Source organism: Gorilla gorilla, chromosome 19 (assembly GCF_029281585.2).
Source record: "Gorilla gorilla gorilla isolate KB3781 chromosome 19, NHGRI_mGorGor1-v2.1_pri, whole genome shotgun sequence".
Taxonomy (NCBI): Eukaryota; Metazoa; Chordata; class Mammalia; order Primates; family Hominidae; genus Gorilla; species Gorilla gorilla.
Window position 1 is genome coordinate 69,046,157 of NC_073243.2, and position 27,595 is coordinate 69,073,751.

At 36.1% G+C, this 27,595-nt stretch overlaps 2 protein-coding genes across 2 annotated transcripts in view; one reads left to right on the forward strand and one right to left on the reverse strand.

Annotated features, from left to right (window-relative positions):
- The first annotated feature begins 567 nt into the window (after window positions 1-567).
- On the forward strand, window positions 568-12,885 carry SELENOP (selenoprotein P). Its single transcript, XM_019013293.3, has 5 exons — window positions 568-928; window positions 4,400-4,615; window positions 5,660-5,872; window positions 7,997-8,114; window positions 11,436-12,885. The coding sequence occupies exons 2-5, from the start codon at window positions 4,413-4,415 to the stop codon at window positions 12,045-12,047; spliced, it is 1,146 nt and encodes a 381-aa protein (XP_018868838.1). The 5' UTR covers window positions 568-928; window positions 4,400-4,412; the 3' UTR covers window positions 12,048-12,885.
- CCDC152 (coiled-coil domain containing 152) overlaps window positions 10,699-27,595 on the reverse strand; it is a 44,931-nt gene continuing 28,034 nt past the window's right edge. Inside the window, exons 7-9 of the mRNA XM_019013294.3 lie at window positions 15,781-15,908; window positions 13,299-13,382; window positions 10,699-13,106 (exon numbers count right to left, since the gene is read on the reverse strand). Of these exons, the coding sequence (XP_018868839.1) occupies window positions 12,984-13,106; window positions 13,299-13,382; window positions 15,781-15,908 (335 nt within the window). The 3' untranslated portion in view covers window positions 10,699-12,983. The remainder of the gene's footprint in view (window positions 13,107-13,298; window positions 13,383-15,780; window positions 15,909-27,595) is intronic.

The following is a 27,595-nucleotide window of genomic DNA, read 5'->3' on the forward strand; positions in this document are numbered from 1 at the left end:
CTACAGTGAGCATGCCAACTTACAAGCGTTACCAGAAAGAATTTTCCCTCTTCTGAAATAGTAGGAATTAGCTATTTCTTTGTACATCTTGAAATTTCCACACTCTTTCCATGTCGAACTACTACTTTTAATTTTTATTTTTATGGTATTCACATTTGTAAAGATTTTATATTCGATTATCAAAAAATTCTGGGGATGCATAGGTCTTCCAGGAAGTACGACCTCAGTGACAATAAAAATGAGGTCTGATTTCCCTCAGATAGGAAGTCTATTTTTCTATTTCCTTAAATTAACAAGAAAAGAGCAGTGGTCCTGTGAAATCCCATATGAATTCAAGTTATAAACATAGAACACAATCGACGTGTAAGTCTGCAACAACAGGAGACCAGAGTAACTTGTAACAGCAGGTGACTTTTCTAACAAAGGTCACACTGTGTGGGCTAAGCTAGCACCTCATCACTGCAAGAAGCAAAACAAAAGGAAAAAAAAGCTTCTCTTTTTTTTTTTTTTTTTAAAGCAGCAGCATAATTCGCTGGCTCAGCAAATGTTTTTCCCTGTTATAGTTTGGGAAAGAAGGAGACTTGGAGGCCTTGTTTACCCTTAGCCCTTCCTCCCGCCCCCGACTGTACCATTAAATCCTAGATTCTGGGGTGACTGAAAAGCATAGGGAATAAATTAGTAATTGTCAAACTGTTTTCCCCATATTATGCATGGCAGCACTTGCTACTTTCTTTTAAGTTGATAACAATCAGCTCAGGGGTTTGCTCTGCTTGCAAGGTCACTGCAAGAATGAACATTGAACTTTGGACTATACCTGAGGGGTGAGGTAAACAACAGGACTATAAATATCAGAGTGTGCTGCTGTGGCTTTGTGGAGCTGCCAGAGTAAAGCAAAGAGAAAGGAAGCAGGCCCGTTGGAAGGGGTTGTGTAAGTAGGAACTTCGTGTTTTCTGATACTTTATTCTTTTAGAGTTTGGTAAATATTTTTTGAGTCTGATAAATTGTTTTTTTCCATAGAATAGATTCCGAAAACAGGTGGGTAGAGGAAATAAAAATAATAAAAGAGAAAAGTAATAAGAGTCTGAACTTGGGTGTGGTAGGTGAAGTTCCCAGTGCGCACATTTGTCAGTTCTTGATTTCTGCCCTGTCTTCAGCACAGCTGAGAGCAGAGGAAGCTGGAGAAATCCAAACCTTTTATTCTATAATCTGTTGTGATGTTACATAGGCAGTATTATATGTTCAAATTTAAATATTTTCCACTGAAGGGCAGAGTAAGAACAAACAGGGAAAAAACCCAGCCATTTGGATTTGAAGAGCAGACACTGAAATATGCTCATTCTAGTGTTGTAGAAATGTCCAGGGATATTGTGAGCAGTTTCAGAAGAAAAAGTGGTGGAGTAGGGTACAGTAGGTTCAGTCCACAGTGCAGAAGTGGTCACCCTTAAATAAGCTAAAACCCATGTCAACAATTAGGTGGTCTGTGATTAAATGCAAAATTTTGTATTTTAAATGGTGAATGAGAGCATTCAGGTGAATTAGGGGCTTTCAGATGCTGGCCTAAAGTTCAGAGGTGGAGGACAGAGAAAGTTTGTACATATCCTGCTTTTTAATGAGGAATTTTAAATAAACGTAGGTCTGAATGTGGCCATGAAATTTAAGTTTTGCAGTTGAAAAGTGGTGACATAGTGAAATTTACAACTACTTTTCAATTCTTATTGGATCAGCTTCCAGGAAACCCAATTTTGTTATTTATCTTCATTATTTTTATATAGCTGTCTGACAACTATAATTATCAAAGGTTTATTGTGTAATAAATAATTTAAAGAAAACAAAATTGAGCAGCCTGTTGATTATAATGACAGAAGAAATCCGAAAGTGTGAACTCTTAAGCTACAACTCTCTGCCAATGGGTTATTTTTTCATCATAAACCTAAATGAGGGAAATGAGTGAAATAGTCTTTTCATTTGTATTCACCATTCAGCTACTTGAAATGTGTGCTCTGGGCTGGACGCGGTGGCTCACGCCTGTAATCCCAGCACTCTGGGAGGCCAAGGCAGGCGGATCACGAGGTCAGGAGTTTAAGACCAGCCTGGCCAACATGGTGAAACCCCGTCTCTACTAAAAATAAAAAAATTAGCAGGGCGTGGTGGCGGGCGCCTGTAATCCCAGCTACTTGGGAGGCTGAGGTAGGAGAATTGCTTGAACCCGGGAGGCGAAGTTTGCAGTGAGCTGAGATTGCGCCATTGAAGTGCAGCCTGGGTAACAGAGCAAGACTCCGTCTCAAAAAATAAATAAATAAATAAATAGATAAATAAATATGTGCTCTGTGGCAAAGTGAAAAAACCAAGTGCTGATTTTTTGCCAAGGTTCTGTAACTACTGAATTTGTGGTCTAGGAAACAGAGAAAACCTAGCCTTTCTATTAAGAAATAAAACAGCTTGAATTATTTTTATGTTTTCTTTGGCATCTTAGTGCATAAACAAAAATAGTTGGCGGCTATAGTTATTACAAGGTGATCTATCTAAAAACTCTCAATATATTGCAGTAACTAAGATGTAGCTTAGGATTTGACAGAACTAGTTTTAATCCAGTCTTTCTTGTGACTGACTTTCTCTCTGTGTGATCATAGACAAGTTACCTAAACTCTTAGCCATGGTTTTTCTCAACTGCAAAAGGGGATAATGGTCACATAATTGTTTTAAGGATTAACTGATATGATATATAAGTGCTTAGTGCCACCTGAATATATTTGTATAAAAGTTAAATAAACATTAGCTATAATAAGGATAATTGTATTATCATTGTAAATACCATTCTAGAGGAATTTTCTAGAAATAGTCCAAATATATCTTCTTCTTCTTCAAATATTAGAATATTTTAAATATTAAAATAAGTAGTTGGAGTGGCCTTAAATAAGTTAATTTGTCCTTTCTCTCTACCTCTCTCTCACCTCACTCTCTCTGTCTAGTTTTTTCTCTTCCTTTAGTCAAGTTCTTATCAAGATATCACATATAGGTAGGAGTTTTGATGTGTTAAATAATGTGAAAGACAATCAGGGTTAAAAATTCTATCTATATCTACCAGTGCATTAAAGCCCAGATCAATCTGATTTTAGCTTTTCTATTCTTCTCTTAATTTTGGGCTAACTCTAAGTAATTTACCATTAGCTCCCCACCTCCAAAGAAATGCATCTGCTTTTAAAAATCTCAAATCAGTGCTTGAAAATGTATTGACTTCCCAGTTTTCAAATTTTGTCCTGATCTCTCCCCACAGATTCTTGCATCAAAATGAGCCTGAATTACTTGTGAGGATTTTTCTTTGCTCCTCTCTGCTGAATGTGTTCCTTTTTCTTTATCACCTGTCTATAGTTCACCTGTTTTTGAACATCTCTGTTTAGAGAGCTAGCCCTAGTTTTGAGGATATTTATAGTCAGGTATTTAAAAGCATTTTAATTTCGTTGCTCAGAGGAAGCATCTTTTTACCAAAGAAAGTGCTGTCTAGTCATAGGAATTTTCTAGTCATAGGAACTTTCCAATAAATAGGCTAATTGAGTGTGGATTTCAAAGAGTCTTAAATGGTAGAGGGGGCAGATGTGTGATACTTCTACTTGGTTAGATACATACAGCCAGACTTTAAGGAATAAGAGAAACAAAAGGGAGCCATACCCAAGAGATAAACATAGAATGTTTGAACTTGAAGAGCTAAGGGCCCGACATGAGTCACATTCATGTTGGTATACTGTCTTCTCTGCCATCATCTTTTTTCCTTGGTTCTCTTTTTTTTGTTGGCTCTTTTCATTTCTGTGCAGAATTCTGTATTTATTCCTTTCTTCTTCTTGTTTTTTTTTTGAGACAGTCTCGTTCTGTCGCCCAGGCTGGAGTGCAGGGGCGCGATCTCGGCTCACTGCAAGCTCCGCCGCCCGGGTTCACACCATTCTCCTGCCTCAGCCTCCTGAGTAGCTGGGACTACAGGCGTCTGCCACCACGCCTGGCTAATTTTTTTTTTTTTTTGTATAATTTTAGTAGAGACGGGGTTTCACTGTGTTAGCCAGGATGGTCTCGATCTCCTGACCTCATGATCCGCCAGCCTTGGCCTCCCAAAGTGGTGGGATTACAGGCGTGAGCCACCGCACCCAGCCTATCCCTTTCTTCTTGGAGGATAGAAAGAACAGTCAGAACTTGGTGTGTCTCAAACAAAAGTTAGGTTGTGTTTGCAGAATGTTATATAAGTCACAGACTTATTTATATAAGCCACAGTCTGAACACAACTTTCTGGAGACAGAATTCATGGGCTAGGTATTTTTAGGAAGTGGAATTATGTCTGCAGGATTTATAGAAATTCATAGTTAGGACTGTGAAGTTAACTATGAAGAAGAGTGACAGGTTTTCTCTTTTACAGGACAACCCCAGCAATGTGGAGAAGCCTGGTGCTTGCCCTGGCTCTCTGTCTCCTCCCATCAGGAGGAACAGAGAGCCAGGACCAAAGCTCCTTATGTAAGCAACCCCCAGCCTGGAGCATAAGAGATCAAGATCCAATGCTAAACTCCAATGGTTCAGTGACTGTGGTTGCTCTTCTTCAAGCCAGCTGATACCTGTGCATACTGCAGGCATCTAAGTAAGACAGTCTTTCTGTGGCTTAAAATACCTTAAGGGGAAGGCTATTAAATACACACATGCATATAGACATAAAATAAAAGTGTAAATAATGTATTAAGTCACACTTTTAGAAAAACTGTGTATTTGCATAGAACATATTAGAAGAGAGAAACTAGGATGATACACACCAAAATGTTTACAGCGGGTTTCCTAGGGTTATGGAAATTTTTTCTTCTTTTTGTGCACCTATATTTTATAACTTCCTACTAAATATGTATTACTTGTGTAATGAAAATGCTCTAAAATGTACTTCTGCAAATAGAACAGTTACTTCAATACAAGAGGCAGAGAAGACTGTTTTGTCAGAGTAGAAAGAACACTAGGCTTGCTATCAAAGTCTTGGGTTATTTAACAAATAAATATAAAAAATATTTGTTAAGTTATTCACCAGATATTCACTGGGTGGAATTCTCCTTACAGTCATCCAATGGTATCTGTGCAGGATTGGTTCCAGGATCCCCCTCATACACCAAAATCCATGGAGCTCAAATCCTTTATATAAAATGGCATGTATAACCTATGCATATACTTTCATATGCTTTAATCATCTCTAGATTACTTATAATACCTAACACAATGTAAATGCTATGTAAGGGAATTTTTATACTGTATTTAGTGAATAATGAATGACAAGAAAAAAAGTCTACATGTTCACTACTATAGATGCAGCCATCTTTTTTTTTCCAACCATTTTTTATCTGTGGTTGGTTGAATCCATTCTACCTATAAGATACATTGAAAATATATACACTTCATCGTGCTGATTTGAGAACTAAATGAACCAATGTTTGTGTAAGCATAAGGTTTTAATTAAGCACAAGTTTTAAGCAATTCTAAAAATGAAAGTTTTAAAATCTTTTACAACAATATAAAGAATAGGTGCAGTATGGGTTAGTTAAAAATAAGGAGAGTTTCACATAGAAAATTAAGGAAGAGGGAGAAAAACCACTAATCAAATCAAATGAGATTATTCATTTTATGTATTTCTTCCCAAATATTTTAGATTAGAAGACCTGCGAGTAAAACTGAAGAAAGAAGGATATTCTAATATTTCTTATATTGTTGTTAATCATCGAGGAATCTCTTCTCGATTAAAATACACACATCTTAAGAATAAGGTTTCAGAGCATATTCCTGTTTATCAACAAGAAGAAAACCAAACAGATGTCTGGACTCTTTTAAATGGAAGCAAAGATGACTTCCTCATATATGATAGGTTTGTACATACACACAAACACATCCCAAATTTAAAAATAACTGTTTCATATCTATCTATTTATTTACTTCCCATCACACATAACAATCTTCTTTACTGTTAAATACAATGCCATATTTCAGTCTTCAGCTCATATAATCTCTCTTTAACATTTAGAAGTAAAAATCACTCCTTATTTTTGAAATACTCTCATTTTAAAAAATTTCTATGACACTATACCCTGCTGGTTTTCCCCATATCCTTCCTCTTCTTTTTCCTCCTCCACACTTCCTCCTCTTCCACCTCCTGATTTTTCTTCCTCCCACATTCTTCCTTGGTTTATTCTGTATGTGTTTGTGTTATTCAGGGCTGTACAGGTTTCCGCCTATTCACACTCCGCACATTTTACCTGAGCAATCTCATCTATCCCTTGATTACAATTAAAACACATATTAGGATGATCCCATATATACAAAGCTGAAACACAATGACTGAACTCCAGATGAGTCTACTTCCTAGACATATTCACAAACATCTTAAATTTAATTATTCAAATCTGTATTGATTATCTTCTCCTAAAACATGCTTATACTTTCACTTTTGTATGATTTTTATATACAACCTATTGGAGGCAGATGCAGCCAATCACTAGGGCATATAATCCTATAATTTTCAGACCCTGCACTCCCAGTCATCATCCACTATTTTGCAGGACGTCACAAAAACCATCAGGTATGGCAGCCTTGCTGCCATCCACCCCTTCACAAAACTGTGTGACAGGAATGTATTACTGACTCCTTCCACCACACTTCCCACCTCAGTCAGTAATCAAATTCTATGGGTTCTTAATCCTGAGTATATTTATCTCATATCCATAATTATTATCTCAAGTTACTTCCCGGTGACCACTCCTCTAGATTTTTCCACTAATCTCTTCACTTGATTTCTTCTTGTTTTGTATTTAATAATAAGTGATTTAAAATAATATATTTGCTTTTGATTATTGCCAAATAGTTTATAAACTCTTTATTCACATTTTTTTTTGAAATGACTTTTATTTTTGAAATGACTTTTTAAAAAGTAACTCATGTAAAAGAGTTCACCATTCCAAGAGGAAAATACAGAAAATTGATTATCCCCGTAAATTGGCATTTCGGTTAAATAAAAAGAATGACCAATTTGTATATCCTGTACAATTCTAACCTAATTCTTTTGCAAATGAATAACCATATCTTCTAATTAATTTTAATCTAAATAATAATTGTAAGTCTACATACCTGAATTTCTGAACTGTAAAGTGAGTTAATCATTTAAGCATGATCTGCACAAATCTACTTTTGATTCTATGAACAAATAAAACATTTATATTTTGAGGGAATCTCAATTCATGCATTATGCCATTATAAACATTCTTAGTTGGTGCTTTGTTTTTTTTGACTCTCCGGAGTCTGGTGAGCCCTACTTGGTCTTATACTAAATTTTTAAAAATTCACAATTCATTCTTTTAGGCCTTTAAACTTCTAATTTTTAGGATAACCTAAAAGTATAACCCTTTGATAGTCACATAAAACCATATATACTAGGTAAAATGTGGGCAAGAGGAACATTTTAACCCCACCATTTCTGACAACGCCACATGTTCTAATACTTTCATTGTGCTGAAATTTTCATTGCATTAGATACATTTTTAAATAAATGGGCTACTGGCCAAGGCTTGGAGATCTTTTTGTTATGTGATGATTTCTTGTTGTGTCAAATTTGTGTTGCCTTAGCAGTTATGACAAGCTCAAGTGATTTTCAGAGCCTATTTTATAAGTTAGTGGTTTGGGCACTGGTAGAATTTATAAGTCAGTCACAAAATTGTATTTTACCAAGTCACAGTGATGACATTTTTGATATTATATAGTGACATATCTATGACATTTTGAAATACTAGTATTAGACTGATTATAGTGTTGCTATGACCTGACCTGGTGTGCAGTGCCTGGGAGCTCATTTGTAGCTCTCATCCAAAGAAATTTAGTAAAGGCATGAAAGGGTCTTAGTTACGACCATTAAACCTATAATACATATCCCAGACTGTATTTGAGTAGGATCGTGATACAGAAAATATTATAGTGACATTGTATTTGTCTTTTTTCTTAGATGTGGCCGCCTTGTATATCATCTTGGTTTGCCTTTTTCCTTCCTAACTTTCCCATATGTAGAAGAAGCCATTAAGATTGCTTACTGTGAAAAGAAATGTGGAAACTGCTCTCTCACGGTACTTTTCTGAATTATTTTTCTGGGGAGAAAAGAGGAAATCTTTTAAGAGTTTATCATGAAACACTTATTTAGAAAACTCAATGCTTTTGCAGGTGTACTAAAAATAAATAACAATAATTTTTATAATTAAACACATATCCTGTCATCTAACCTCTACTTTATTTATTTATTTATTACTATTACTATTATTTTTGAGACAGAGTCTGGCTCTGTCGCCCAGGCTGGAGTGCAGTGGCGCGATCTCGGCTCACTGCAAGCTCCGCCTCCCGGGTTCACGCCATTCTCCTGCCTCAGTCTCCCGAGTAGCTAGGACTACAGGCACCCACCACTACGCCCAGCTAATTTTTTGTATTTTTAGTAGAGACGGGGTTTCACTGTGTTAGCCAGGATGGTCTCGATCTCCAGACCTTGTGATACGCCCGCCTCGGCCTCCCAAAGTGCTGGGATTACAGGCGTGAGCCACCGCGCCTGGCCTAACCTCTAGCTTAAAACATCTTTTGAAGATCGATGTTGCTGCCTTTATCTAGAAGGGCTTTAGAAATTAAAAATCAATGTATCGTATTTCAGTTACCACCAAATGACGTTGCATGGGCATAAGTGCTCAAAAAATTTAGTCACCACAAAAAAGCAATGTTATTGTATTATCCTGAACATGTTAGCACAAGAACATAAAAATAGCAAAGCTTACCCACAGCATTACTTGGAATGGAACTGGGGCCAGAAACTACTTAATTTATTGAAGATGCAAGGCTATCAGATTTTTCCTGAAGCCCTTCCACTGCCTGCCCATCTGCAGTTTGAGTTTACTTCAAAATGGAGTAAGTTTTCTACTCATTACTGGTATTTATTTCCTAACAACCATGAAAATATTTCTTCCTTGTTATGAGAACTATATTTAAATCTTTTTTAAATAAAAAAGGCACTCAAAGAATTTAATTTGTATTAACTAGACTTGTTTTCCTTCATAACAAAAAGGAAAATAATTCTAAACAATGTTCCATTGATAAGTCAGATTGGGAAAATTTGAACTTAGGTTTAAAAACAATTCACAATTTTATCTGTAAGTTGTATTTCCTTCAGATTTTCCCCAGCTCTAAAGAAAGCCGCCTCAAATTTTTAACGAATTTAATTAATTAATTTAGTTGTTAAGGAGTATAAGTTACTTACTCTAGTTATGTAATTTTCACATTTTAATCTTTATAATGATCTTTTGAGGGTTATTTTACTATTTTTAAAGATGAGGAGACTGAGGTAATGGAAGAAAATACTAAGAGTAATGAAAGAAAAGTACTAACTCAACCTATACTAAGCATTTAATAAATACTAACTATAATGATTCCTCATATTTTGGGATTATTTCTGCATTTCTCATTTGTGCAAGTGCTTGCTAGTTATAAATATACCCAGTTATATTGAAAAAGGCAGTTAACAGTTACCACAATATGCTTAAAATGTGTGAATCATCTGTAAATACGAATTACAGATCAGACACTATTAGTATCTGATATGCCAAATCAGATTGGAGTTTTTCTATTTCATTGTCTCCTAGATACCACTGATTATATGAAATATTATCTTATGTACTATTTAGGAAAAAAAATGCTGCTAATTAAAGTAGGATACAGTGAGAAAACACCACCAACAGTGTGGTACATTCTAATTTTAGAGATATTAAAATCTAAAGAAATATGCATCACATAATCAGTAAAATATAGTAATTCGTTTCTGAAATTAGACTACTGGCAGGGTGCGGTGGCCCACACCTGTAATCCCAGCACTTTGGGAGGCTGAGGTGGATGAATCACAAGGTCAATAGATCGAGACCATCCTGGCCAACATGGTGAAACCCCATCTCTACTAAAAATACAAAAATTAGCTGGGCGTGGTGGCACGTGTCTGCAATCCCAGCTGCTTGGGAGGCTGGGGCAGGAGAATCACTTGAACCTAGGAGGCGGAAGTTGCAGTGAGTCGAGGTTGTGCCACTGCACTCCAGCCTGGCGAAAGAGTGAGACTCCGTCACTAAATAAATAAATAAATGAAAGAAATTAGACTACTAGCATAGGTATTTGTGTTTGTTTAAACCTTGAACACTTTGAACATTACACAGTATATTTTAAACATGTATCAAATTGTTTATAAGTTTGTAAGCAAACACTATTAGATTCTAATGTAGAAATAATTCAGAAATAACCAAATAAAGTACCACTTAGTAGTTGTATGCTAAAATTTAATGGAATTTATAACCTTTTAAAACCTTCAAAACATCAAAAGCATATCACTTAGTGAGTCTTTGGGTTCTAAGTTGATTTTGTAATTTTATTTGCAAATTAGCCTTAGGTTGAGATTTAATGTTACATTTCTGTATCTATAGGCTTTGAGTCTCTGATTAGTAGGTACCACAAAACAGTAAAGACTTCCAGTAAATTAAAGAACTAGGATCACTCGGAATGGATATTATGGTCAATGGGAGTCGGGCAGTAATTTGCTATTTTCAGCTGACAGCCTTATGGTAGGGAGACATTAGCAAAGCTTTGGTGAAGTTCAAAACATTTCCTGGCATAGGATGAAGTATGAAAAACTAACACATTTGAGCAGAGTTTATTAGCATTTTTGAATTATCAGAGATAATATTAGATTACAGTATCATATGGTATTAGATAAGATGCACCGTTGACACAGGTACAGAAGTTTCCATATAGTTCAACTGATTTTTTATTTATTTTTTATTTTTTTGAGATAGGGTCTGACTCTGTCACCCAGGCTGGAGTGCAGTGGCACCATCTGAGCTCACTGCAACCTCCACCTTGCAGGCTCAAACGATCCTCCCACCTCAGCCTCACAAGTAGCTGGGACTACAGGCATGTGACACCACACCCAGCTAATTTTTGTATATTTCGCAGAGACAGGATCTTGCCATGTTGTCCAGGCTGGTCTCCTACTCCTGAGCCCAAGTAATCTGCCCGCCTTGGCCACCCAAAGTGGTGGGATTACAGGCATGAGCCACCATGCTCGCCCAGATCAACTGAATTTAGGATTTGATATTAGTTTGACTTTCCTGCAATCCAAGTTCCTTTTGCCAGTTTACTTCATTTCCTTCTGCAAATATAAGTACAGTGGTTTGGCTTTCTTTTTAAGCCTTTAATAAAATGTCTAGGTGTTGAGACTAACATTAGACTCTTTCTCATTAATATAATACACAGCCAGCTCGATTCTAATTAACTAGTTGGAATTTCACATATGTTAGCTCTACAAATCATTTTTCACGCATTATTCCTATCTCTATAAGCTTGTTAAAAAGTGATTTATAAATTTGTTCCAGACTCTCAAAGATGAAGACTTTTGTAAACGTGTATCTTTGGCTACTGTGGATAAAACAGTTGAAACTCCATCGCCTCATTACCATCATGAGCATCATCACAATCACGGACATCAGCACCTTGGCAGCAGTGAGCTTTCAGAGAATCAGCAACCAGGAGCACCAGATGCTCCTACTCATCCTGCTCCTCCAGGCCTTCATCACCACCATAAGCACAAGGGTCAGCATAGGCAGGGTCACCCAGAAAACCGAGATATGCCAGGAAGTGAAGATTTACAAGATTTACAAAAGAAGCTCTGTCGAAAGAGATGTATAAATCAATTACTCTGTAAATTGCCCAAAGATTCAGAGTTGGCTCCTAGGAGCTGATGCTGCCATTGTCGACATCTGATATTTGAAAAAACAGGGTCTGCAATCACCTGACAATGTAAAGAAAACCTCCCATCTTTATGTAGCTGACAGGGACTTCGGGCAGAGGAGAACATAACTGAATCTTGTCAGTGACGTTTGCCTCCAGCTGCCTGACAAATAAGTCAGCAGCTTATACCCACAGAAGCCAGTACCAGTTGACGCTGAAAGAATCAGGCAAAAAAGTGAGAATGACCTTCAAACTAAATATTTAAAATAGGACATACTCCCCAATTTAGTTTAGACACAATTTCATTTCCAGCATTTTTATAAACTACCAAATTAGTGAACCAAAAATAGAAATTAGATTTGTGCAAACATGGAGAAATCTACTGAATTGGCTTCCACATTTTAAATTTTATGTCAGAAATATTGACTCAAACCATATTTTTTATGATGGGGCAACTGAAAGGTGATTGCAGCTTTTGGTTAATATGTCTTTTTTTTTCTTTTTCCAGTGTTCTATTTGCTTTAATGAGAATAGAAACGTAAACTATGACCTAGGGGTTTCTGTTGGATAGTTAGCAGTTTAGAATGGAGGAAGAACAACAAAGACATGCTTTCCATTTTTTTCTTTACTTATCTCTCAAAACAATATTACTTTGTCTTTTCAATCTTCTACTTTTAACTAATAAACGAAGTGGATTTTGTATTTTAAGATCCAGAAATACTTAACACGTGAATATTTTGCTAAAAAAGCATATATAACTATTTTAAATATCCATTTATCTTTTGTACATCTAAGACTCATCCTGATTTTTACTATCACACATGAATAAAGCCTTTGTATCTTTCTTTCTCTAATGTTGTATCACACTCTTCTAAAACTTGAGTGGCTGTCTTAAAAGATACAAGGGGAAAGAAAATATTGTCTGTCTTTATATTGCTTAGTAAGTATTTCCATAGTCAATGATGGTTTAATAGGTAAACCAAACCCTATAAACCTGACCTCCTTTATGGTTAATACTATTAAGCAACAATGCAGTACACAATTGGATACAGTATGGATTTGTCCAAATAAATTCAATAAAAACCTTAAAGCTGATTTTGTTTGTTATGTAGGCTGTATGCGTATATTGAAAACAGAAGTGAAACTTTCTATTGCTTTTAAATAAATACCAACTAATGAATTTACTGCTAAGCTCAAAACCGTCTACGCTTAAGGTGCGAATCTTTGCCAACAGAAAGGCGTTGCTCTAAATCGCGAATGGTATTACGAAGAATTGCAATCTCCTTGTTTTTTTCTTCTTGAAAATGTTGAAGTTTCTAAACGAAACAAAAAATTTATTATTACAATTCAGAAATAATAAAATTTAGTACAAGGAACAACAAAATAAAGAAAAGCACTTCTGCTATTGGTACTTTAAAAAATACCTTATATTGTTAAGAATTAGATGTTTTTATAGAAACATGCTTAGAAAGTTTTCTTAAGCAACAAATAGAGGAAAACTCACATACCCTTCTGTAGATACTTTGTGGCAAAACAGTAGAATCCTGATATGATTTTGATTTAGTCTGAACTCTTGCTAGTTTGGCATCAAACTGAATCAAATTGAAAAGAAAGTTATTGAAACTCTAGACAATTAGAAACAATTGTTTCTGTAATTATAATCCATGTTATCCTTTGACATGTAATCTGTAATTCAGGTGTAAATTACAGTATAGACAATAGAAAAATCTTTAAGAAATAATTTTTCAGAAAGAGCAAAGAACAGAAAAACAAGATTAACCCTGATTGCATGGTAAAATTACCTGGAGAGGTTTTTTTTTTCCTTTGTTTTTAAAGTACCAAATGCCTGGGCACTACTTTAGAGATTCTGGTGTGCAGCTAGCATCATCTTTTTCTCAAAACATCACGTGATTCTATAGTGCAGACAGGGTTTAGAATCTAGTTTAACTTAAATATAGGTAAAAATATTTTTACGTTAAAATGAGTGTATTATAAAGAAAATGTAATGAACAGTCATGGAAGAAAACCTCATGTAGCTTTCTGCAGGAACTTTGGGGCTGAACAGTAGAATTTGAATACCATCTTGTCGATATACTTTGAACCCTTGTTGGTTTGAATTAAACTGAATCAGGTTAAAAAAGTTCTCATAGGCCATTCTTACAGGCCAATTTTTTTTTGTTTTTGCACAATATTCCATTATATAACTCTTCAGATTTAGTTAACATAGCCTCTCTGAGGACTAAGAATAAACTCTGAGATTATGCTCTGGTTTGAGGAGAGAAATGGTTAGGTACAATGAAAATAAATAACAAGGAGCTGTGTATACCAGTCAAATAATAGACCAGTGATAAGGTCCAAATGGCAAACAAAATGCAAATTTTCAAACAGAGGAGGATTAGAAATTGGTAGTAGATCTTGAAATATGGCCTATTAATTTCAGTTGGCCATTCAGCCTTTCCTGTGGTTTGCGGTACACTTGGTCAGATGGCAGCAGCAGCAGCAGCACCAGCAGCAAAGGGTATCTAAAGTCAACATCAGTCCTCTTTCTGCCCAGTGATTACTCATGGTAACTCACCAAGTACCCTGGGGATTCCAAAGTTTCAGGAGTATGAGTAGTATGTGATTTTAATTAAGACTTGTGAATTCTTAAAAGGTAAGATGAAAGTTGGGGTGGGGGGAAGCAACGGAAGAATGATGGAAGAGTAGATTGATAGAGTCTAGAAAACATTTAAAGGACAAATATTTTGTCAAAGTACATTTGAGATTGTAATATCCGGTTAAATGAACTACTCAAGACTGTTTATTTTTTTCGTTCTGTTGCCCAGGCTGGAGTGCAGTGGCACAATCTCGGCTCACTGCTAAGTCTGCCTCCCGGGTTCAAGTGATTCTCCTGCCTCAGCCTCCTGAGTAGCTGGATAACAGGCATCTGCCATCATGCCCAGTTAATTTTTGTATTTTTTTTAGTACAGGTGGGTTTCACCACGTTGGCCAGGTTGGTCTCGAACTCCTGACCTCAGGTGATCCGCTTGCCTCGGCCTGCCAAAGTGCTGGGATTATAGGTGCGAGCCACCGCACCTGGCCTACTCAAGACTTTTGAGCAAAGAGTTAGAGCCTCAGCCTTTGAGATGCCCTATTAGAAGTCCCTTAAAAAAATATTGTAGGAATTTGGTTTGTTTGCCCCCAGGATATATGTTCTTCCAGAAAGTTATTAGGAAGAAATTTGTCTTTTTTATGAGAAATAAAGCAAAATAAATTTCTAGTTGGTTACTGGGGTTTGACAAATTTCTGCTGGGATGAGAATAAATGTGAAGCGTTAGAAACATTCTTCCCATGCTGGAATGGTAGAAATTATGAAACCTACATAGAATTTACCATAAAATGCAGATAATCCTTGGGTTTTCTGTCAGGGAAATGTGAGTGCTAAAAACACAATAGCTAAAATAAAGTTTCACTGTATTGGTTTAATAGCCAATTAGATACACTAAAGATAGAATTAGTAAGCTGGAGAATAGGTTAGAAGAAAATATCTACCCTGAGACAGGGAAAAAACAAGAAAATGACATATACAGAAAAGAGCATATGAGACATAGGAACTGGTAGTAAAGTCTATGAAAGGTTGTTGTCTCTCACCTAGTGTTGGGCCTAAAGTTGCTGCAGTCAGAAAGGCCTGCAGTTAAAAGGAAAAGTTGGATGTCAAGTGGGAAATACTGAGAAGAAAAGTTCTCAGAGGAAGCAATATCCTCCCTAAAAACCAGGAGCTTTCGAACAACTCAAGGGTCCACTTTCAGGTCAAGTGCTGAAAGGCAATGCAGATGACAGTTGTATGGTATGTGATTACTGCAATCATGTGGTGGAGAATGAGCATGTGTGAAGCCCTCTCACAGAATTGCTTCTAATCCTAAAATGTATCTCACTGTGATGAAAAACAATCAAAGTACAGTTTAGACTAAGGGATGTGTCCTCAAGTTTAGCAGACACTTAAACACTTACTTCTAGTTGTAGCTTGATTATTTCATTTTGTTTTTCTTTTTCTTGACTTCTTAGCTTTGCATTTAACTCTGAAATTTCCATCTCCTTTTTCTCTATTAGTTCTTTGTGCTTTTCTTCATTTAATTCAACTGAATAAAATGAAATAAAATTCATTTGTTAAAAATTTCAAAATTGTATTTCTTTAGTGTTTTAAATCATTCCTAAAAAAGTAAATTTTATTAATGAAACATATTTTAGAAATGGTGTATGTATAGAATAGCTTTTCTATGTTTTTTACAAGACCTTGAATAATATTTGAGACACAGAGGTCACTTGCCAAATATTTTTGAATGAATAAGGTAATTTAAACTATTAAACGTCAAAGGCCTGGAAAATAAAAGGGAGATACAGTGGTTGAAGAGGGACACAAAGCCTGAGTTTCTAGGTATGAAGGGCTCAAACTACTGGATGACTCTAGAGCTACATGAAACCCCTGCTATACTATTCCATATGATCAGGCCATTCTCATGTTCACATCATATCTTTATGCTTTATCAAATTTCTTCTTCTCCCAACTTTCTTATTCCTGTTAATGACACCATGACATCTAGGATGAGAGGCTCAAGAAAATCTTTGATTTTTAACGAGAAAGGAGACAATCTACAAGCCCCACAATGAAGGGCTTCCTAGCTTTCTTTTTTTTTTCTTTATTTTATTTTATTATTATTATACTTTAAGTTTTAGGGTACATGTGCACCATGTGCAGGTTAGTTACATATGTATACATGTGCCATGCTGGCGTGCTGCACCCATTAACTCGTCATTTAGCATTAGGTATATCTCCTAATGCTATCCCTCCCACGTCCCCCCCACCCCACAACAGTCCCCAGAGTGTGATGTTCCCCTTCCTGTGTCCATGTGTTCTCATTGTTCAATTCCCACCTATGAGTGAGAACATGCAGTGTTTGGTTTTTTGTCCTTGCGATAGTTTACTGAGAATGATGATTTCCAATTTCATCCATGTCCCTACAAAGGACATGAACTCATCATTTTTTATGGCTGCATAGTATTCCATGGTGTATATGTGCCACATTTTCTTAATCAAGTCTATCATTGTTGGACATTTGGGTTGGTTCCAAGTCTTTGCTATTGTGAATAGTGCCGCAATAAATATATGTGTGCATGTGTCTTTATAGCAGCATGATTTATAGTCCTTTGGGTATATACTCAGTAATGGGATGGCTGGGTCAAATGGTATTCTGATATAGATATTTAGATAATAAATTTGTAGATCCTACTCTGTATGATTTAAACCTTTGAAATAGGTTGAAATTTACTTTTTCATTGATGATATGGTCAACTTTCTTAAATGTTCCATGCATACTTGAAAATAATACATATTCCGCACTTATTGGGTATATCATTTATGTCAATTAGTATCAGTTGTTTATTTTGTTGCTTAAATTTTCTATATCATTACTAATTTTGCATATTTGTATGTACTTTTCTACCACTAAAAGGTGAATTAAAGTCTCTCATTATGATTGTGGATTTGTCTGTCACCTACTAGTTCTGCGAATTTTATTTGGTGCATATACATTTAGAATTGTTGTTTTATTTCCCTGGTAAATCAAACACTTTACATAATAAAATATCCATCTTTTGCTCTAGAACTGCTTCTTGCTTTAAAGTATACTTTGTCCAATATTAGTATAGCTATGCCAGCTTCATGTTGGCTACTATTTGCATGTTATATCCTTTTCCATCTTTTATTTTAAATCTTTCTATAGTTTTGTATTTTAGGTATATTGAAAGCAGCATAGTAGCAGATTTTAATACTTATTCAATCTGGCAATCTTTGTCTTTTAATTGGAAATTCATTCAAGTTTAACTTAATGCATTTAGTAATATATTTGGGTTTAAATCGACTATCTTATTATTTGTTGGCTTTTACATTTTATGTTCATTTCTCTCTTTTCTCATCTTCATTTAGACAGAATATCTATTTTTACTTCCCTTTTTTCCTCCTCTATTAGATTGATAATCATTAGCTTGATAAATATTCTTTTATTCTTCCTTTAGTGGTTACCTTAGAGTTCATAGCATGCATACTTGACTTATTAGAATTTAATAAAATTAGTACTTTTATCACTTTATGGACATCATACAAACCTTAAAAATATTTTAACTCCATTTATTCCCCCTTTTGTCTTTGGTGTTTTTGTACTATGTTAACTTAGCTAAATTAGAACTATGTTTTCCAGAATTCCCTTGTCTATATGTTCTAAGGTAGAGTTAGCTGTAAGAGAAATCTCCACAAGGTTTGGAAGATGGAAGTATAGCAAGAACTAATTTTCTCTGATGTTTAGTATAGGATGCTGGGCAGTGTTTCAGTTCACACATGGTGTTGCTGGCCTTCTGGCTCACCAAATCAGCAGCTATTATTTTTTGAAGGTCAATGTAGAGCCCCAGGGAACACTGCAATTTATACAAGTTGTCACTTATCAATGGATCATCTCAGTGATAAGGAAAAACATTTGGTTCCACAGCTTCTTAAGCTCCCAACAGATTTCTTTTTTTAGCTGCTAGAAGTCTCAGGCCAGGTGTCCTTGAAGCTCAATGGCGTAGGGCACCATCTTTTCCTGCAGGTCGTCATGTCATTAAGGTCGAAGGAGGTATAAGAAAGATGCAAATTCCAGTTTGTTCTCAGTATTTCCACTTGACATCCAACTTTTTTTTTTACCTGTAGGCCTTTCTGACTGCAGCAACTTTAGGCCCAACACTAGATGAGAGACAACAGCCTTTCATAGACTTTACTACCAGTTCCTATATCTCACATGTTCTTTTCTGTATATGCCATTTTCTTGCTTCTCCCTGTCTCAGAGTAGCTATTTTCTTCTAACCTGTTCTCCAGCTTACTATTTCTATCTCCAGTGTATCTAATTGGCTATTAAACCAATACAGTGAAACTTTATTTTTACCTACTGTGTTTGTAGCACTTACATTTCCATCTACTTCTCTAGTATAATTTCCAGTTCTCCATAAAAATTCCCCAAGTCCAGCTGAGCTTGGTGGCTCACACCTGTAATCCCAGCACTTTGGGAGGCCGAGGCAGGTGGCTCGCCTGAGGTCAGGAGTTCGAGACCAGCCTGACCAACATGGTGAAACCGTGTCTCTACTAAAAATACAAAAATTAGCCAGGGATGGTGACACGTGCCTGTGGGCCCAGCTAGTCAGGAGGCTGACACAGAAGAATTGCTTGAACCTGGGAGGTGGAGGTTGCAGTGAGCCGAGATGGCAACACTGCACTGCAGCCTGGGTGACAGAGTGAGACTGTGTCTCCAAAAAAACAAACAAAAAAATTCCCCAAGTTCTTTATTTCTTTGATTATATTAATCAGAGTCATTGTAAATTATATATCTGATAATGCCATTATCTGGATCATAAATGAATTTATATTTATTTCCTTTTAAAAATGTTTATAATTAAGCTTGCTTAGGTTTTTTTGTATTTTTAAAGTCAGATTTACTGCAGCATAATTCATGTATAGCAAAATCTCTTCTGAGGTATACAGTTTGAGGAGCTTCGAGGACCATATACAAGAATCTAACCATCACCACAATCAGGTTAAATTTTTCTATCACTTCAAAAGGAGCCCTTGTGCCCCTTTATAATCTATCCTTTTGCTCAAATACTGGCAAACATTGATCTGATTTTTGTCACCATAATTTTCGTTTTCAAGAATGTTGTATAAACAGAATTATATAGTATGTGGACTTTTGTGTCTGGCTTCTTTGATTTAGCATATTGCTTCTGAAGTGATTGTATTGTTGAATGTAACAGCAGTTTGTTGCTTTTTATTGCTGAGTAATTTCCATTACATGGATGTACCATGATTTGTTTATTTATGTTAATGGATTTGCTAGATTCCAGGTTTGGGCCATGATGAATAAGGTTATTGTAAACATTCACAAACAGGTCTTTGGGTAGACATATGCTTTCATTCCTCTTGGGTAAATACCCAGGAGTGCGAATGCTGGGTCAGATGGTGTGTTATGTGGCGGCCATGACAACGAGCCTCTCAGATCTCAGGAATCCTAACTGATCACTTGCCCCAGCTCCTGCACTCTAAAATCCATTACTGCATTTAAGCTGAGGCCATGCTTCTATGGTTGCAACTAGTCAATGACAGGGTATGGAAGGAATACTACTGTGGGCCAATTCTGGGAGATGTCTAATCCTATCTTGGTGTTTCCTCCTTTAAGGACCTGAACTAGCACAAGGAAACAGGTATAATGGGGTTCTAAGATGGGCTCACTTACCACTTTCTGGGCAATGAAGAAGCCATCCTTAGTGGTATGTGGAGCACTGGTAGTTCCTAGTATACAATGGTGTTATAATTACTACAGATTTCACCAGAAGTAATCTAGAAAAATGTCCTGGTGGTGGGGAATGCCTTGCAAGACATTAGTTATCGTTAAGACATTTGAAATATGGGTGGAGATAATGCCCACAAACGCAGTAGAGTTATCTGGTTACTGCTAAATTAAATTGACATTCTACTAAAGGATAATGAGAAATCGAGGGCTGTTAGCTTAAAAGTTACAGAATTAAAGAATAAATGTGAGAGCGAGAGATCTCTTTGGTAGCTTACAAACATGCTCTTACCTCTGGTAATGGAACATCAAACACAGCTAAGCAACAGAAAATCTAATAGATTTGAAGAACTCCAGAGATGTTTAAATGCTTAGCCAAAGCAGTTCTACTATGATAAAATTTGGACCCTGGTTGGAAAGACCTGAGATCCTGAAAAATAGAATGGAAACATGTGGATGGATGCCTCTGAGGATGCTAGCTCTAAAGATTTCCCTAAGCCCTTGGAGTCTGAAGAGGTGGCCCACTCTTTCCTAGTAAAAGCTAGCAATTCCCCTGTGGTGAAGGATGCAGAGGCTTCTCTCAGAAGCTGCCTCGATCTCCTCTTTTGGCTGTTAGGCCAATAACTAGGCCAAGATGCACCATAACTTGGCTGGGAGATAAGGGAGAAAAGTGATTATATCTAAAAGTATCTGCAAGAATTATCTAGGTTGTACTGGGAAGAGCTATCTGAGTATCCCTGAGAACAGATTTTGAGGCTGCTGGATCAAAGAAGATAGAAAGTAAGACTAGGTAAGCAAGAATTCATTGACTCAGCATTACTCTTCAGGGACAACAGGCGTAATATCCTAGCAAGGGCCCTAGGAGATGGGGCAAATGCTCTGCTAGAGTGGCCTTAAACCTCTAAAGAAAGCAATGACCAAAGCTGAGTGAAGTGAAAATATCTGAGCTGCCTGACAGATAGTAAAGAAAGAAATAAGGAGGCTGTAGAAAGTTGGCATGCTAGTAGGAATATATTACATGAGGTAAGACAACCTACAAAAGGATTATGTTCTTCAGGAGGGCCCAGAAGACACATTATTAACCAAGGCCACCAGAAATGTGCTGGTGAGGGGTAAAAAAGTATCACAGAAAATTCAGTGGTCGGTCTTCTTTGCAAGCCAGGGTTGACAGTAAAATAGGTTGCCATAGAGCTAGGTTCATTAATACCCATGGGGATGGCAGGCCTCTCCACCACAAAGTAATAAAAGCCAGATGATAGTGCTTAACTGCCAAAAGGCAGGAGGCCACAATTACCAAATTACCAGGAAGGCTGGAGAGCAGCCAAAAAGACTTGATGTGCAGATAGTTGTAGAGATAGTTAATAGATGGATAGCCAATTATGCTTAACAGGTACTACAATTTAAAAAAATCAAAAATGGAAGAACACAAGGCTTAGGGTACATGCCTCAATTAAAAAATTATCATCCTTTTCTCAGTCTCCAGACCTGAACCAATTTTGGGATCTGGAACCCATTGGCTAAATATATGGTCAGGTCACTAGGAGGAACACTTAAATAATACTTCTAGGTATCCCTTTAGGAAGAGAGGCCAACAAGAACCACAGAAGAGTTGCTACATGAACTCATGTAGAGAAGTAACTCTGTGTAGTACAGTAGGTGGAGTGTTGTAGCCATGAAAATGCACCTACTAGATCTCCAATTTCGGAGAGCATAATTGACTCCCTGTTTTCATGACCATGTTTATGCTGAGGTCATACTTCTCAAGAGCTACTCCCAGTCAATGACTGAGCTTGATAGGGCTATGAAGGCAAGCTTATTCCTGAAAGTTGCAGAACTTATTTAATGGGCAAATTTGGCTCAACTTTGTTGAAACTTTCTTAGAAATATGTTACAATCTAACACTTTCCCTACCCAAGATTCCTTCTTTTCTTCTCTTCTTCACAGAGGTTAAACCTGTATTACAGACTGTCAGCTTACCCAGTCTCTCCTGGTTCCCTTCCCATTTACCCTCACAAATGTTTTCCCCAATAAACTTCTCAAATGTCTAATCCTGTCTTGGCATCTGTTTCGCAGAGGACCCAAATTAACTCATTGCATTTTTAAAAAACTGCCAAACTGTTTTTAAAGTGACTGTACCATTATATAGTCCCAGTAATAATGTTTCAGAGTTCCAGTTGCTCCATTTGGCATTATCAACATGGCATTGATAATTTTTAAGATTTTACCTGTTCTAAAAGGTGTGAGGTTTTAATTTGCATTTCCCTACCTACTAATTATGTTGAGTATCTTTTCATGGCTTATTTTTCATCTGTATGTCTCTGAACTCGAACTCCTGACCTCAGGTAATCTGCCCGCCTTGGCCTCCCAAAGTGCTGGGATTTACAGGTATGAGCCACCGTGCCTGGCCCTTCATCTGTATGAAAGAAAACCACCTGGTTTTCTTTCCTCGGGAAGTTCCTAAATGACCACCAACAGTATTGCCCAGTGTCACAAGGGCAGACGACCTCCTTAGTAGTTTGGCAGTCAGGAGATTGTTGCAGGAGTGAGGAAAGCCAAGAAGCACCCTCACTTACCCTTTCTGCAGGGCTCTGAGTTCCTTTGGTGTTGATCTCTGCTAGACTCTTGCTGCCTTCGTTTTCTGCACTTTGGCTTCTTCCTGTGGGCTCTCTGACAGGTCCTGGCTCTCTTCCCTCAGTTTTCCTTTCAGAACATGTCCATTCACAAGTAACTTTGATCTCTTTGAGAAGAACTAGCATCTAACATTCCTAGGCAGCCATGTTGGCCAGGGTGGTCTCGAATTCCCAACCTCAAGTAATCCACCTGCCTCGGCCTCCCAAAGTGCTGAGATTACAGGCATGAGCCACTGCACCTAGCCCCTTGATGCATTTTAATTTGGGTTTTGTACGTTCCTATATATTTATGTATGTAAATACAACATTTCTAAATTTGGTTCCTAGTATTTACACTTAATGTTATCTAATGTGAAACAGTTTGTATTCTTATAAAATTAAAATTAGTATTAAATGTATAATTAATAATTTTATGTATATGTAAAGCATATTGAATATAATTTCACTAATGAAATTTTCCTCCTTCAGTAAAGCAGATCTCATAAGCCTGTGTTGAGGGTTAATCGGTTTTATATGGTTGTTGAAAACCTTTCTTAATGAGCCTATCTTTATGCACATCATATGCAGCAATTAACTTAAAATTAGTAATAAGTTACATGTAAAACCTACATCTGTAAAATTACCAGAAGAAAGCATAAGAGATTATCTTTGTGATCTTGAGTTAGGCACAACTTCTTGGAAAGCAACAAAAAGCACCAACAATAAAGGCAAAAGTTCTAAATTGGATTTCGTCAAAGTTATTAATTTATGTTCTTTAATACTGTTAAGAAAATGAAAAGGCAATCCATAGACTTGCAGATGGATATTTGATAAAGGATTTATATCCAAAAATATATAAAGAAGACTAAGAATTCAATAACAAGAAGTCAAACAATTCAACAAGCAAATGGCAAAAATATTTGGACGGTTACTATCCCAGAGACATACAGATGAAGGACCAGGCACGGTGGCTCATGCCTGTAATCCCAGCACTTTGGGAGGCCAAGGCAGGCAGTTTACCTGAGGTTGTGAGTTTGAGTTCAGAAGGCTAAAAAGAGGACCTCAGTCTCTTCTGGTTTGTGAGGCTTCTGTAAGAAGTCTACTATGTTAGCCTGATTGGATTTCATTTATAGGTAATTTGGCTATTTTCTCTAGCTGCCTTTGAGGGTTTTTTTTTTTTTTTTTGGCATTGACCTTAAATAGTCTAATGATTATATGGCAGACTTCTTACAGAAGCGTTACAAGCCAGAAGAAACTGAGGTCCTCTTTTTAGCTTTCTTAAAGAAAAAAAAAATGCCATCCAAGAATTTTATATCCACCACACAAGGAAGGAGAAGTAAAGTATTTTCCAAATAAGTAAGTGCTAAAGGTATGCATCATCACCAGACCAGACCTACAAGAAATGCTCAAAGGAGTTTTAAACATGGAAACAAAAGGACAATACTTGCTACCATAAAAGCACGCGGAAGTACAAAGTTCACAGATCCTATAAAACAAACAACTGAGACTATAAAGCTCACTAACAACACTCTAAAGGGAACAAAATGTCACATATAAATATTAATCATAAACAGCCTAAATGTTCCACTTAAAATACACAGATTGGCAAATTGGGTTAATAAAACAAGACTCAACCATCTACTGACTTCAAGAGACCCATCCTATGTGTAATGACACCATAGGTTCAAAGTAAAGGGGTGACGAAAGATCTACCATGCAAATAGAAAATGAAAAAGAACAGGGGTTGATATTCTTGTATCAATTAAAACAGATTTTAAACCAACAACAGTAAAAAAGACAAAGAAGGGTATTATATAATGATAAAGGCTTCAATTCAGCAATTACCTAACTACTATATAACTACCTAACTACTATTATATAATGATAAAGTCTTCAATTCAACAAAAAGATTTAACAAGCAGATTTAACTGTGCCCAACACTGGAACACCCAGATTTATAAAACAAATATTATTAAACCTAAGAAAATAGACAGACAGCTATACAATAGTAGTGGGGTTGTCAATGCCCCATTGACAGATAAAGAATTCAAAATATGGATTGCAAGGAAACTCAAAGAGATCAAGAGAAAGTTAAAAACCAACACAGAGAAACCAAGAAAATTATTCAGGATATAAAAGAGGAGGTAGCTACATTTTAAAAAGCAAAACAAAAACTTCTGGAATTAAAAAATTCACTAAAGGAATTTTAAAATATAGTTGAGAGTTTTAGCAACAGACTAGACCAAGCAGAAGGAATAATTTAAAAGCTTTGAGACCAGTCTACTGGATCATGGAGGCTGAAAAATAATGAAGAAACTCTGGACTTTAATTGGACTTTTGACCAAATGAACCTAATAGACATCTACAGAACATTCCACTCAACAACTGCAGAATATACATTTTTTCTCATCTGTGCATAGAACATTGTCTAAAATTGACCATATGCTTGATCATAAAACAAGTCTCAATAATTTTTTAAATAAAATTATATCAAACGTATATGTGGACCATAATGGAATAAAATTAGAAATCCATACCAAAAGGAACTTGCAAAACCACACAAATACATAGAAACCAAACAACTTGCTCCTGGTTGACTTTTGGGTAAAAAACAACAAGAAAAAAACAGAAATAAAAACTTATTTTGAAACAAAAGAAAATGCAGTCATAACATACTAAAACCTCTAGGATACAGAAAAGTAGTATTAGGAGAAAAGTTTATAGCACTAAATGCCTACCTGAGGAAGACAGATGTAACATTAACAACGCAATGTTGCACCTAAATGAGCCAGAAAAACAAGAACAAACCAAACTCAAAGGTAGCAGAAGAAAAGAAATAACAAAAGATCAGAGAAGAACTAAGTGAAAATGAGATGAAAACAAAACTCCAAAAATCCATACAAAGGATCAATGAGACAAAAACTGAGTTTTTTGAAAGGACAAACAAAAGTGATAGATCACTTGCTAGATTAACCAAGAAAAACAGAGAGAAACAGAAGTTTCCAAATAAGCACAATCAGAAATGATAAAGTTGACATTACAACTAATACCACAGAAATACAAAAGATCTTCAGTGACTACTATGAACATTTCCATGTGCACAAACTAGAAAATCTAGAGCAAATGGAAAAATTCCTGGAAACATACAACCTCCAGAGATTGAACCAGGAAGAAACTGAAATTCTGAACAGGCCATTAATGTGTTATAAAATTGAATAAATAATAAAAAATATACCAACAACAACAACTACAAAATCCCAGGACTAGAGTATTTACAGGCCAGCCAAATTCTACCAGATGTACAAAGAAGAGTTGTACCAATATTACTGAAACTATTCCAAAAAATTGAGGAGGAGGGAGGCCTCTCTAACTCATGCTATGAAACCAGTATCATGCTGATACCAAAATCTGGCAAGGACCCAATAAAAAATAAAACAACAGGCCAATATCCCTGATAAACATAGATTCAGAAATCCCCAACAAAACAGAATCCAGTAACACATCAAAAAGATAATTCATCAGGATCAAACGGCCTTATTTCAGGGATGCAAGGATGGTTCGATATATGCAAGTCAATAAATGTGATTCGCTACACAAACAGAATTAAAAACAAAAACTATATTATCATTTCAGTATATGCAGGAAAAGCATTTGGTAAAATCCAACACCCTTTATAATAAAAACCCTAAAAAATAGGCATTGAAGGAACGTACCTCAAAATAACAAGAGCCATACATGACAAACCCACAGCCAACATCATCCTGAATGGGGAAAAGTTGAAAGCATGTTCCCTAAGAACTGGAACAAAACAAGGATATCCATTGTCACCACCCCTACTCAACATAGTACTGAAAGTCTGTAGCTAGAGCAATCAGGAAAGAGAAATAAATAGCAGCCATTCAAATTGGAAAAGAGGAAGTCCAATTTTATCTGTTTGCTGATAATATGATTCTACATCTAGAAGCCCTAAAGATTCATCTAAAAGATTCTACACCTAGAAAACCCTAAAGATTCCCCCTAGACCTGACAAATGACTTCAGTAAAGTTTCAGGATACAAAATGAATGCATCAAAATCAGTGGCATTCTTATAAACCAACAACACTCAAGCTGAGAACCAAATCAAGAACTCATTCCCATTAACAATTACCATACACACAAAATTACCTGGAAATACATTTAACAAAGAAGAAAAACCTCTACAAGGAGAACAAAACAGTTTGATAATAGAAATCATAGATGACACAAACAAATGAAAAAGCATTCCATGCTCATGGATAGGAAGAATCAATATCATCAGAATGACTATACTACCCAAAGCAATCTACATATTCAATTCCTATCAAATTAACAATGTAAGTTTTCACAGAATTAGAAAAAGCAGCTTTAAAATTTATATGGAACCAAAACAGAGCCTGAATAGTCAAAGTAATTCTAAGCAAAAAGAACAGAGATGGAGGCATCACGTTACCCTACTTCAAACTATTCTACAAGGCTATAATAGCCAAAACAGCATGGTACTAGTACAAAAATGGAAACATAGATCTGTAAAACAGAATAAAGAACCCAGAAATAAAGCCACACACCTGCAACAAACTAATGTTCAAAAATTCTACAAAAATTAACAATGAAGAAAAGATTCCCTATTTATTATAACAAACAGTGCTGGGAAAACTGGTTAGCCATATGAAAAAGAATTAAACTGGACCTCCATTCCTTACCATACACAAAAATTAACTCAAGATTGATTAAAGACTTAAGTGTAAGACCTTAAACTATAAAAATCCTAAAAGAAAACATAGGAAAAACTCTTCTGGACATTGGCCTAGGCAAAGAATTTACGACTAAGACCT